The sequence below is a fragment of the Sinocyclocheilus grahami genome, unplaced genomic scaffold (assembly GCF_001515645.1).
Source record: "Sinocyclocheilus grahami isolate Dianchi unplaced genomic scaffold, SAMN03320097.WGS_v1.1 scaffold472.1, whole genome shotgun sequence".
Taxonomy (NCBI): Eukaryota; Metazoa; Chordata; class Actinopteri; order Cypriniformes; family Cyprinidae; genus Sinocyclocheilus; species Sinocyclocheilus grahami.
Window position 1 is genome coordinate 201,857 of NW_015505651.1, and position 13,727 is coordinate 215,583.

A 13,727-nucleotide genomic window follows, 5' to 3' on the forward strand; every position below is an offset into this window, starting at 1 on the left:
GATTAAATAATACATTTATAATTTTAGGGTGGTTGTGTACACACACTGCCAACACACATTTCAGTTCAAACAACTTGTAAAAGTGCATGCAGCATCCGATGACCCCTTTAAGACATTACATTTTGTACCAATTTGTTTCTCAAATGTTGTTTAAATATGAAAAATAATGCATTAAAAATGCATTCATTTGCATACATTTCTAGAACAGAAATCTAAACACTGGATAAAGCCATTCAAAATTCAGTAACACTTTAGTATAGGGACCACTATCGACTAGTTGCTTATAATTGGCCTATTATTAACATATTGGCTGTTTCTAAAGCTGCATGAGCATATTCTACATCCCTAATCTAGCCAATACCTGAACTTTACCACCTTGCTAACTATTAATAAGCAGCAAATTAGTAGTTTGAGGCAAAAGTCATTGTGAATAGTGAGAATTGGACCCTAAAATAAAGTGTGACCCAAAATTCTTGTTTAATTTTTTTTGACATATTAAAACCGAGGAGGTTTTGGATTTCTCTTTTTATTACTCTTTAATTTAGAAAATACTTTCAGCACAGAAAAAAACACATTTGAACTTGTTTTTAGGAATAAAACGTTATATAAATCAGTATGAACAAAACCCTCTGTAAAAACCTTCAATTATAGATATGAATAAAACTGTAAAGTTTGGTGTATGTAAGTTTCAAGACTCTTAAGATGCAAGACTCTTATGGATTGTAATAGATACAATGTAATAAAATAAACACTTAAATGTGTATTTTGGGTGATTTCTTTGCACTAGTCTGAAAGAAGACAAGTTATGGAAGCAAAATGGTCCAAAATCTCAAAAACTGACCAGTGCATGAAAAGCAATAGTTTTGCATGTAGCATCTTGCCTTAAAAGTTCAATCTCATTGGTAAAACATAAACATTCATTAAAAAAATTACATACACATATTTGAGATATTTACATATATTTTACTGTAGATATGATATTTTTTCCCATTTCTCTTCTAGCTTGCTTCCTAATCTAGCTGTCTAATGAATCTGGTATTATATATTATGACTAGTGTTTCTGCTTTATTGTCGTTTACCTGGACAGGGTCTCTTATAACACAGCTGCGTCTCCTCTGCGTCCCTCTGGATGTCTGGAAGACACGCGGGATCTTCTGTCTCCTCACACACACACTGACGGCGTCTGGAGATCACGCCTGCGCCGCAGCTGCGCGAACAGGACGACCACGGGGACCAGGGGCAAAGGTCATCTGCAGGAAACAGAGGTCAAGAAAAAAATGCATCCAAATAGTTCTAGTTAATCACATAAAAGGGCACATTCGATAGTCAAATGCAATCATGTTTTGTATTAAAAACGGGAAAAGGTCTGTCTAAGTACCAAGACAAGGTGCAGCGTGACAGTTCTGGGTGTCTCTCTCAGGTCCAGTGCAGTCGGTGCCGTTGTTTCGCGGTGGAGGGTTGATACAGGCGCGGGTGCGGATCTGTTTACCCTTCCCACACGTCACAGGACAGTCTGACCACACAGACCACGGGGTCCATCCACCGTCCACTAATACAACATGAAATCATTTATGCTTATGTGGAAATAAATAAATATTCTTGGTTCCTAAAAGCTCAACATAAAAACATGCAAACTTGTTTTTTTACATTTTGTCTAAAGGTTCAATAAATTGTTCAATTTAAGTAAATAAAATAAATAAATAAATATATTTTTTATTATTTCATACATCTGGCTTTACAGGGTTAAAATGCTCAAGATGTCTCAGATAAATCTCTTTAAATTAAACATTGCCTCTATTATTTATGTTTAAGCATGTCCCAGGTCTCATTGTGCATGATTCATCAATTTATATTATTTAAAAAAATTGTTTTCATAAAGCTTTCTCCACCTCTGAGACAACAACTCTTGTGGACGATCAAACGCAATATGAACCAATAATATAATATCCTGCATTCATGACAGTATCAAATCAAATTACGTCCTAGTGAATCTTTCAGAATGTGTTGTGATGCTATTTTAGTATTGACTAAATCATTTTTAGTGCCATGCTGCCGGTGTTATTTCACTGCTGCTGCTGGTTCAGATGTGAGCTCGTACCGCAGGGTTTGGTGTTGCAGGGTTTGACCTGGTTCTTCTCTCCTGTGCATTTGCGGCCTCCGTTTTTGGGTGGAGGGCTGGAGCAGGAGCGGGTCCTGATGGAGCGTCCACCGCCGCAGGCTTTATCACAGCGGGACCAAGAGCTCCAGCGAGACCAGCCTCCGTCCACTGAACACAACACAGCACTCAACACATTACTGTCTAACCACTTGTGTTTATATATCCTATATATCCTATGCTATTATGCTTCTCAGATAAGTGTCCCCTCTTGTTTTAAGTTTGCTAAATATTTTTACTCAGACAACAATAATAATAAAGAAAATGTTTTGTGATGTAAAACTAACAATAAACTGCAAAAAAAAATTTGTTTAATAAAAAAAGTAATAATAATTCAACAAAAATAAAATTAATAAATAACAACCACAACAAGAAAAATGAAAATTTCTATATTTCTTTAATAATATTACATTTTTTTGTGCAAACTTTTTACAACGTAAAACTAACTGTATATTGTACATTTGTATACATACAAAATAGTAATATTAATTATTTAATAAGATTTGATATTTACAAATATATTTATAACAAAATAATAATCATCATTATAAAATAACAATTAATAATAATAACAATAGTAATAGTTAACGTTATATAATATTATATATATCTATTTAATAATATTTAATTTATGTAAACTTTTTTTACAATGTAAACTAACTATACACTGTAAAAAATTATTGAATAAGATTTGATATTTACAAATATGCTTAGTAAAAAATATATAATAATTATTATTATAAATAAAAAATATTTTTATATTTATATATTTCTTTAATAATATTTAATTCTTAATGATTGCCACTGTCTTGATTTTTCTGTAAATTACCTAATCATCCTTAAAACAACATACAAATATCTTAAAAAATTATGTGATAAAAGAAGACTTGTTTTTGGAATATAGATTTCTATCTCTGATTTATTAAATTTATTCAGGTGTTGTAATATCAAGATTTAGACAATAAAATCTAAATGTACAAACAAGTGTTTATTCTCTCTCTTTTTTTTAACTCACCGCGGCAGGCCCGAATATTACAGAAGCGGTTTTCCACGTTACCGCCCAGGATGTCCTGGCACCAGGTTCCATTGACGCCCGGGGCGAGGAAGGTGCGGACGCGCTGCTGCTGTCCCACGCCGCAGGAGCGAGAGCAGGAGCTCCACTCGCCCCACAGCATCCAGGAGCAGTTCCTGTGAGCGCATTCACGGCCCGGACACACACCACCATCTGAGCCACAAAACACCTTCACATTACACACAACACTACACCAGAGACACCATTAACTCCACACAACAAGCAAGCATGTATGTATGCATAGTATGAGAATTTTCTGTATGCATCCCACAATGCAATGCACTTGATTTCACCTTCCATTTACATTACATAAGCAATATATAAACTGTAATTTGTATTAAACTGCCTGTATTTACCGTAAAGTAAATAGAATATAAATAGATGTTATAATGAGAAGGCACAGATATTGAGGTTAATATCATCAGAGGGATGTGCAGATTGAGGTGAGCTGTACCGGGACACTGAGGCAGGTTACAGACTCGATCCTGTCGGGTTTCTCCAGAGCAGCGTTCATGAACACACTCCCTCATACGGACCTTCAGAGCAGGAGAAACCGGATCACTGCAGGTTCTGGAGCACGGAGTCCACGCTGTCCACTGGGAGAAACCAGCATCCTCGTCTGATGAGAGAGCAGAGACTATATTACAAGATTTTTAAATAAATAAATAGTCTATTTATTATTATTAGTATTATTATTGTAAATAAATAAACAACACTTCATAATAATAATAATAATAATTTATAGAATAATGTTTACATATTATCATCATAATATATTAATAATAACAACACCAACAAATAGATTATTTATTATTAATAACAATTTATTATTAATTATTTATATAATAATTATTATTATTAATAAAACCTAAAATCACTATTATTGCATGTAAATAAATAAATACAAACATTATCATTAATATTGTTATTATTAATAATAGTGTAATGAATAAAATAAATATTTATTATCAACAACAACAACAACAACAACAACAATAATAATAATAAAGAATTTAAAATAAAAGTATTATTATTAATACATTTATCAAATAAAGAAATAAATAATTGTATTATTGGTGATGATAATAATAATAATAATAATGTAATTAAATAAACAAATAAATAGACAAACAAACACCTAACTAACAAACTGAATGAATGAATGAATTTACACCTAGCCAGTCATTACCTGGTAAAGATGGTTCCTCTGTTGGAACTGTTACCACTGTAAAGACAGAACTTCTGAATTACTATAACAAATAAGCAGTCTAAAAACAAATATAATAAAAAAAAGTATGCACGTTTCTATCAATAACATATTTCGGTCATGTACGTGGGCAGTCGGGTGTCTGGCAGTAGGCTGTGTCCAGCAGGGGCCCGTCACAGTCTCGGCCCCCGTGAGCAGGACTGGGCTGGTTACAGCTTCTGCTGCGAGTCTTCTGACCGAGACCCCCACAGCTGAGTGAACAGGGGCCCCAGGGGCCCCAAGGAGACAGACCTCCGTCGCGGGGACACGGAACCAGAGAGCAGTTCCACAGTCCATGTTCACATGAGCTTCAGAAGAGACACAGATATATTACTGACAAATAGAATATTGAAATGAGAAGAGAATAAGAAATGAAATGTCAATGAATTTTTCTGTTACCAGGAACTGCATTCATGCATCAGCTCCTCTCCAGACATCAGTTCGGACCCCAGTGTGATGTTCTGGAGGTCAGGGGTCAGGTCAGGGGTCGCCGACACACTTTGTAAAGAGGTCAGGAAGTCAGTGTCCACTAGACATGGACATTCCTACAAACACACACAACAGCTTCTTAAAACGTTTTCACTTACTTAACTATTTTATTACCACTGCAATGCAAACTAGGTCAAGAATAAAAACCAGTACTGTCAATTGATAATTGTTTTTTTACTAATTAATTGCTATTTTTTTCTGAATCACGATTAATCGCAATTAATCCCACCTAACACTAAAGTTTTTAAATATACTTTTATATTGCAATCATTTCACATTAAATCTTCAAATTAATGTACAAACAACATAAAGACAGTATATGTTTAATATTTGTTTAATGGCATCTTTTTTTTATGACTGAAGGTCAGTATCACTGATACCAATACTACTGATGTCTCTATAAAAAATTTTTTTCCCAACCTAATATTTAAGCATTGACTATAGCCATTCAACATTGCAGTATAATTGAGAGCTATCAATTTTAACATTTATTAGACTTTAAAAAAATAACTTCTAATTTAAGTGAACATATTAAGTGAACCCATTTTAATAAATGTCATATTTACCTGTGCCCTTCAGCAGAAACATACAGAAATTGAAGTTATCAAACACTAAATTCTAAATTAAATATAGATGAATCCTTAAAGTTATAAAAGTTATTGATTTCCTCTTTTTTCTTTTGTCCTTTGACGAACAGACATCACAGCAGCTGGTTATTGGGTTGTTTTGGCTGCTATTACTTTAAGAGCTGCCGCTGCTGAACCTGAAGCAGATCTGACACGCATCAGATTTTCCCTCAACTCTCTTCATCTTTTCTGACCCACTTCAGGTCTTAAAGTCTCTATTAATGAGCTCACCAGTTTAATCGGGTGTGTTAGATGAGGGAGACAGTGCTGGGCTCCAGGACAGTTTTGAAAACCATTTCAGAGACATGTTCTTAAATGTGACTCATATATAACATATTACATGCATGCACAGTTTTAAGGCAGCTTTAATTGCCTTTTTGGTAACTTCATGGCTTAACTGACCACGACGTTGCATGCACGTAGTTTATTTCGTGCTTTGATTTGAAATGACACAGGCTACAGCACGCCGTCGACGCCTTTGTGCATGCAACTGAAGATCGAACACAGTACTGTTTCTGTGCTTGTTTGACTCGCGCTTAGTGCTGAGGTGAAGCTGGAGCACGCATACGAAACATCTCGTGTTTGATGTGGTCGTAAAGACGTTCTGCGACTGAATAAATGCACTTCTTGTCAAGAGAAAAAGTGACAGAAACAGCAGTTGTGAGTGGGGTGGCTCACCCTAGCCCCGCCCCTGATCAGCAGTGAGGTGTGTACTTTCAGTATGCACATTAATCTGCATGACATAATTGTGAGCTCACATAAACGCAGGATCCGTTGTGCTGGTAGGTGTTGAGCGGACAGTGGCAGCCCTCCTCACAGCCCTCAGAATAACAGCCCTCGTGACCGCTGACCTGAGAACAGCTGAACGGACAGCCTTCACCGCGCTCACACTCCCGATAGAGACGGCCGGGGGGACAGCCCACCTCTGACCGACACACACACACACACACATGAATATATATCACAAACATATAAGAAAAGCAGTCAGAGTTTGGTTTAAAATGACTACTTGATGAGAAGGAGTCATAAAGCAAAACCCCCTGAAAGTCATTATACAATTCAAACACTAGCTAAAATATTGAAATATGCAAATGCACACAGAATACGGCTCAAGGACAGGCACTTTTCTCGTAACAGATCTCTAAAAATGGCTGATGTGAATTTGCAGGGGATTTGGAGAGAAGATCACAGGGGATGCTGGGACATTTCACTTTTAAATGAGGACAGTGTCTTATCCGGAGCTCTGAGACCTTCACGCTCACTGAATATTTAATTAGATGGGGCTTACAGTCCACAAAACTACCTGTTTGAGAGCACTCCTGCTGTCAAAGGATCATCGCTCACGGAGGAAGGTTCAATATTTAATCACAGGATGAATCTGAGGTATGTTCTTGAAGCCCTCACATCGTGTTTCACAACAAACATGATTTTAAAATGCTTTCTGAGAAGAAAACAAACCAATTTCATGAAGGATTTAAGCTGCTTTGAAATCCTGGTCTGTGTCTGTAACACTAAAAAGCTGCTGTGTGCAGAGGCAGGAAGCCATTAAAGTCAATTTGACTCAAATATCCTGTCATTTCTCCATCTGGCTGCTTTTTGAAGGGACTTTACACACAGATTTTTTTTTACTTACTTTGCATTTATTTGTTTATTTTTGCATTAAGCCACAATCACACTGACTATCTTAATGGTCCTAAAAACAGGCAGTTTTTTTTTTTGTTGCATTATTTATTTTGCATTATGTATTTAGACTTAAGCGTCCAAAATTAAGGTTTGTTTTCTTTATGCAAAACATCATGGGAAGTATGACCTGGACATGTTTTATGACAAGTTTTGCAAGAAGTTTTTTCTGAAAATAGCTTCCTAAAACTATTATTATTATGACTGACTGCTCAGAGGGAGAGCTGATCGAGTGTTTGTCGTACCCAGACACACTTGTGTGTTACAGGTCTTGCTCTGTTGCATTATTTATTTTGAATTATGTATTTAGACTTAAGCGTCCAAAATTAAGGTTTGTTTTCTTTATGCAAAACATCATTTATTTTGGTGGGAAGTATGACCTGGACATGTTTTATGACAAGTTTTGCAAGAAGTTTTTTCTGAAAATAGCTTCCTAAAACTATTATTATTATGACTGACTGCTCAGAGGGAGAGCTGATCGAGTGTTTGTCGTACCCAGACACACTTGTGTGTTACAGGTCTTGCTCTGGCGTCTCATGCCCGAACAGGGTGGTGTCCGGCAAGATCGGCTACGGCTCTGAGACCCTCCTCCACAGCTGACGGTGCAGGCTGACCACGCTGACCAGTCGAACCACGGACCAGAGTCTACAGGAGTCATCATACAGACAGAAAATACAGAGATTCTGCACTCTATATAGAGTATGTGGAAAATAGCATCGGTCACACTGACTCACCTGTGCAGCTGTGAGTGTTGCAGGCTTTCTGCTGTCGGCCGGATCCCACACACTCTCTGCCGCCGCTCTGAGGGGCGGGGTTATCACACTCACGTGTCCGGATCTTAACCCCGCCTCCACACCGGGCGGAGCATTCCAACCAGGGAGCCCATTGGCCCCAGCTGCCGTCGACATGGCAACCAGGAACTGAGTCACACTGAAGGACACCTGCTTCACAAGTGCTGGAAAAAAGGATTGAAAAACATACAGACACAGAGATAAAGAAACAATTATATCTTTGTTTCGGTGTCTAGTGAGCTGCCTTTTCCTTACTTTTTTTATTTTATGTTTATGCCTCTGTAGACAGTATACAGCCCAATAAGGTGAGGGACAATGACTTCCTTAGTGTTTAATAAGCTCACTTTGACACTAAACAAATCGTGCAAAAAGAAGAAAAAGCCCACTGTACCAGTTCTGACAGTCAGTGCTGATGGTCTCTCCTGGAGCCACATGATGCCAGTCTGATGCTTCCGGCCTTGACCAGGAAACATTGCCTGTGTCTATTCCTGTGGAGACAGAAAGTGTTTTGCATGTCATTTCAGTGTGTAAAACTTCTATATAGTTCTCTATTTATTTAAGGGTTTGTTTTGGTGTAGTTTTAAAGTAATGTTATAATGTTAGTGTTATCATTAACTAACAAAAATTACATTCATTAAAATAAATGAAATATTTAACAGAAATAAAACAGAATATAAAAAACTTTAAATTATTTAATTTCAGTTAGTTGTGAAGGCAAAATAATTTTTTTTGCTTTGTACTAAAATTACTGAAACTGAAATAAAAGTTGTCATATTTAACAAAATGTCACACAAAATAACTAAAACTTTAATTTAAATTAACAAAAAACTAATTAAACATGAACAGAAATAAAATAATATATTTCTATATTTTTTGTTTGGTTTAAGTTAAAGTACTAAAATGACTAAAACTAAAAGTTAAATAAAAATGAAAAGTGAAACAAAAACATAATTAAAAAAAAAATACAAATTACAAAACAGCACAAAATGACTAAAACTTTAACTTCAATTAAGTAAAGACTATAATTTTTGTTTGATATTGTTTAAGTTAAAGTACTAAAATTACTAAAAAACTAAGATTGAAATAAATTATAAAAGAAATGTATTAATTAGAAATAACAAAACTAAAACTAAAAACAACAACTAAAACACACAACAAAATGACTTTAACCAAACTTGAATTAAAATTTATGAAAAAAAATATATATTAAAAAAACATTAAATGAAATAAATTAAACATTACCAGAAATAAAATAGAATATAAAAAACTAAAACACACTACCAAATAACTAAAACTTAAAATAACCTAAAACTTAAAATATATATATATACCTGTATATATATATAAAAAAATCTAAATAAATAATAAACAATTATAGTAAAGTAACTACTAAAATAACACAGATTGAAAGACTATTTGTGTTGTGGCTGCAGCACTGAGCATCTCTTCTGAAGGTGTTCATACTGTACCTGCGCTGATGTTGTGATATTTACAGCGGCACAGCTCTCGGTCCACACACAGGCCGTCCTGCAGCAGCATGTCTCCTGGACACCCGCAGGTCGAGCTGCATCCTGGTGAATCCACACACTCCGTGTCTCCGTGCAGATCGGAGCAGGAGCGCGGACAGGGCTTCCCGCAGCGCCACTGCTCCTGTCCTCCTCCACAGTCTGCAGATGAGGAGAGAAACACGATCACTACAGGAGTCTGGAATAGATTCTGATATTCATATGACTGTAGAATCAGCTGACCTGAGCAGACGGTGATGTTATCATGACAGCCGCGGCTCTGTCGACTCTCTCCGAGGCAGGACAGACCGCCGAACCGCGCTGGAGGACTGTTACACTGCCTCTGTCTGACAGACACACCGGCACACCCGTCACAGTCCGACCACGAGCTCCAGGAGCCCCATGAGCCGTGGACTACACACACAGACACAGACACAGACACAGACACAGACACAGACACACACACACACACACACACACACACACACACACACCGACACAGACACAGACACACACACATACACACACACACACACACACACACACACACACACAGACACAGACACAGACACAGACACAGACACACACACAGACACACACACAGACACACACACACACACACACAGAGAGATCAGGTTTGCATATACACTACAGTTTTTCAAACAAATCAATACTTTTATACAGAAAAGACACATTAAATTGATCAAAAGTGACTAAAGAAATTTATGTTATAAAAGATTAATGTTTCAAATAAATGCTGTTCATTTGAACCTTCTGTTCAAAGAATCCTGAAAAATTAATTGTCACAGTTTTCACAAAAATATTGGGAAACACAACTGTTTTCAGCATTGATAATAATCAGAAATGTTTCTTGAGCAGCAAATCAGAATATTATACTGATTTCTGAAGATCATGTGACACTGAAGACTGGAGGAATGATGCTGAAAATACAGCTGCATATCACAGAAATAAATTATACTTTACAATATATTTACATAGACAGTTACTTACATAACAGTTATTTTAAATTGTAATAATATTTCACAATATTACTAATTGTATTGTATTATTGATCAAATAAATACATAAATAACAGAAAATTACTCAAATTAAAAATGCAACTACTATTCAATTTATAATCGCATTAAAAATATTTATTTTTATTTTTATCATAATTTCTGTATGATCAATTATTGTTTATAAATAAATATTTATATTTTATAATAATTTTGCTTTAATGTTGTAATTTTATTTATTTACTTTTTTTTTTACATATACATATGCTTTGACTTTTTTTCAAATGGCATAATTTTATCTACTTTTTTCATATTTGTCTATTTATCTATCGACTGATTTAACAATTTCTCAAATGATTTATCATACTGATTTCTCAAATGATTATATAAAAATGTGTCATTTCAAATTAGGTCAATACTTGAAGTAAACTGAATCTCATTAAACACATGAAGTCATTAAGTCAGCTGTTGTATTAGTCGCTGTATTTGTCTGGTTTGAGGAATGTCTCACCGGGGCAGAAGGAGACGGATGGGCACGGCTGTCTCTGGATCTGGACTCCCAGTCCGGCGTGTTCCTCCTGCTGGTCTGAACATGCCGCTCCTCCTGATCTGGGTTCAGGACAAGCGCAGCTCCTGTAGCGGGACACCCACTCCATCCCACAGGTCTTTGAGCAGGGCGTCCATTCGGACCACTGACACCAGCCTCCATCCACTGACACACACACGAACACACATCACAATCTGATAACCCATAGAGATGACTGAGATTATTATGGGCTGAAGGGATAAACCTGGACACGGCTGTTCACTGCAGACGAGTCTCCCTCTCTCACAGGTGCTGGAATGTGACCAAACACGTATCAATCACATGATCTGAATCAAAGCAGACGTGTAATCTCTGCGGTGTCTCTATGATTCTCACCAGTTGTTGCAGGCATCTGGAGTCGGGACGGTCTCTCCGGGATGGACCCGTTGTCCTGTGTGCAGGTTCAGACAGGGACATGTGTCCCGCTCCACACACTCCGTCCCATTTGAGTCCAGAACTTTACCATCCGTGCAGTAACAGCCCGGCTCACAGCGCCACTCGCAGTACTGCACACACACACACACACACACACTCAGTCTGTCTGTCTCTGTCTATCTGTCTATCTATCTATCTGTATATCTGTCTGTCTGTCTATCTATCTATCTATCTATTTATCTGTCTATCTGTCTGTCTCTATCTATCTATCTGTCTATCGTTCTATCTATCTATCTTAAAATATATTATTAGAAATATATTAACATATTACATATTTACTTATTCATATTACATGTATTATTCTTAAATGCATGGTAAAAATATTATTAATTGTTAAAAAACTATATATATTGTCTTTAATTATTTTATATTTATCTATCAAATATATTAGCATTTTATATGTATTTACAGTATATATTCATTTTACTATTAAATGCACAATGAAATTTCAATCTATCTATAAAATATATCAAAATGTATTTACATATTCATATATGTATTATAATCTATCCATCCCTTCCATTTACTTTCATATTACAAATACACTATAAAATACACAGATTTTTAACTTCATATGATGTTTAATTCTTTTACTCACAGTGAGGTCGTCACATGATCGTGGACACGAGGGTCCGCAGGCGCTGAACACACTTCCTGGCACGTGTGAACATGATGACACTAGAGACAGAGTTCAGAATTAACATCTAATATACATGTGAACACACACACACACACACACACACACACACACACACACACACACACACTCACACACACACACCTGGACAGTGGTGTGTGTTACACAGGATGACTTCCGTTCCCAGTCCTTCACAATAGTCTCCGTCTCCTCCTCTGACGGGCCGATCACAGTCCCGTCTGCGGCTCTTCACTCCTCCACCACACGACTTACTGCAGTCTGTCCAGGACGACCAGTCACTCCAGCCTCCGTCTCCTGCAGACACAACAACACAAACCAATCTGACATTTAAAGCAGTCTTCATATTCTTGCAAATCACTGTTGTTTTGGTTTTATTTATACTCTTATAGTTTTTGTTGCATCTGTGTGTGTTTGTATAAATTATATATATTTATTTATAATTATATAATTATATATAATATATTATGTCTATATATATATATATATAAATTTAAATAAATTATTATATTATATTATATTATATTATATTATTATACTTTTTAATATTTTTTTCTAGTGTGTGCAGGACATATAGTTAATTTATGTTAAGTGAGGATAGCAAAATAAAGTAAACAGTGACATATTATACCCAAAAATTCTTCATATAGTGGACTACCAGTATAATTGATAAAAAGTTGGGGCCAAAAATTATTCAGACACTTTGACCTGACCATGTTTTGCTTAAGTGCTTTTCTTTAATTGCTAATGCGATATTTTTACACCACAGACGGACTGAACAAAATGAAGCACTGCTTGGTAACTGGTTGAGCTAAATTGGTATTATCTAATAGTATACTTAAATTTAACAGCTGACAGCTATTCAACCGAATTCATTACATACCTTTCTATCAAAGTTATCTGACATTATCAAGATCAGTTTGCTCTGACACAGTTTAACTCTGAGTTCTTGTCATATGTTATTACCATTTTCTAAACTATAGCGAATAAACTGATAATGTGAGAAATGTTGAAGGTGTCTGAATGAATTTAGGTCTGACTATATATACTGTATATCTCTCTCTCACTCACGGCTGCAGGGTGTTGAAGAGCACACTCTGTCCTCTCGGTCTGGTCCCACACAGGGCAGTCCGTTCCCAGCTCGCTCCGGATCCGAACAGAAGCGATAGTGCGACTGCAGACCAGCGCCACACGTCACAGAACACACACTCCACGGAGTCCAGGACGACCAGCCGCCATCCACTGAAACACACACACACACACACACACACAGAGTCTCACACACAGAGTCTCACACACACATCAGAGAGTGTGTGACAGACACAAGAGCATCTCTAAACTTCTTACCGTCACACTCCACACTTGTACAGTCCACCAGCTTTCCTGATTCACACGTGCTGCAGAAAGAAAATACATAATGAATAAATAACACTGTTTTATATTTATATGTTCATATCATATTTATTTATTT

The 13,727-nt window shown here is 36.3% G+C and overlaps 1 protein-coding gene across 1 annotated transcript in view; it reads right to left on the reverse strand.

Moving 5' to 3' along the window:
* Window positions 1–13,727, reverse strand: part of sspo (SCO-spondin) — a 102,705-nt gene that overhangs the window by 22,011 nt on the left and 66,967 nt on the right. The window contains 17 exon segments of the mRNA XM_016235575.1: window positions 1,080–1,250; window positions 1,379–1,549; window positions 2,099–2,266; window positions 3,171–3,380; window positions 3,682–3,846; window positions 4,417–4,452; window positions 4,561–4,781; window positions 4,873–5,018; window positions 6,347–6,513; window positions 7,764–7,864; window positions 8,125–8,223; window positions 8,451–8,547; window positions 9,529–9,726; window positions 9,808–9,978; window positions 11,092–11,292; window positions 11,372–11,418; window positions 11,503–11,600. Of these exon segments, the coding sequence (XP_016091061.1) occupies window positions 1,080–1,250; window positions 1,379–1,549; window positions 2,099–2,266; window positions 3,171–3,380; window positions 3,682–3,846; window positions 4,417–4,452; window positions 4,561–4,781; window positions 4,873–5,018; window positions 6,347–6,513; window positions 7,764–7,864; window positions 8,125–8,223; window positions 8,451–8,547; window positions 9,529–9,726; window positions 9,808–9,978; window positions 11,092–11,292; window positions 11,372–11,418; window positions 11,503–11,600 (2,467 nt within the window).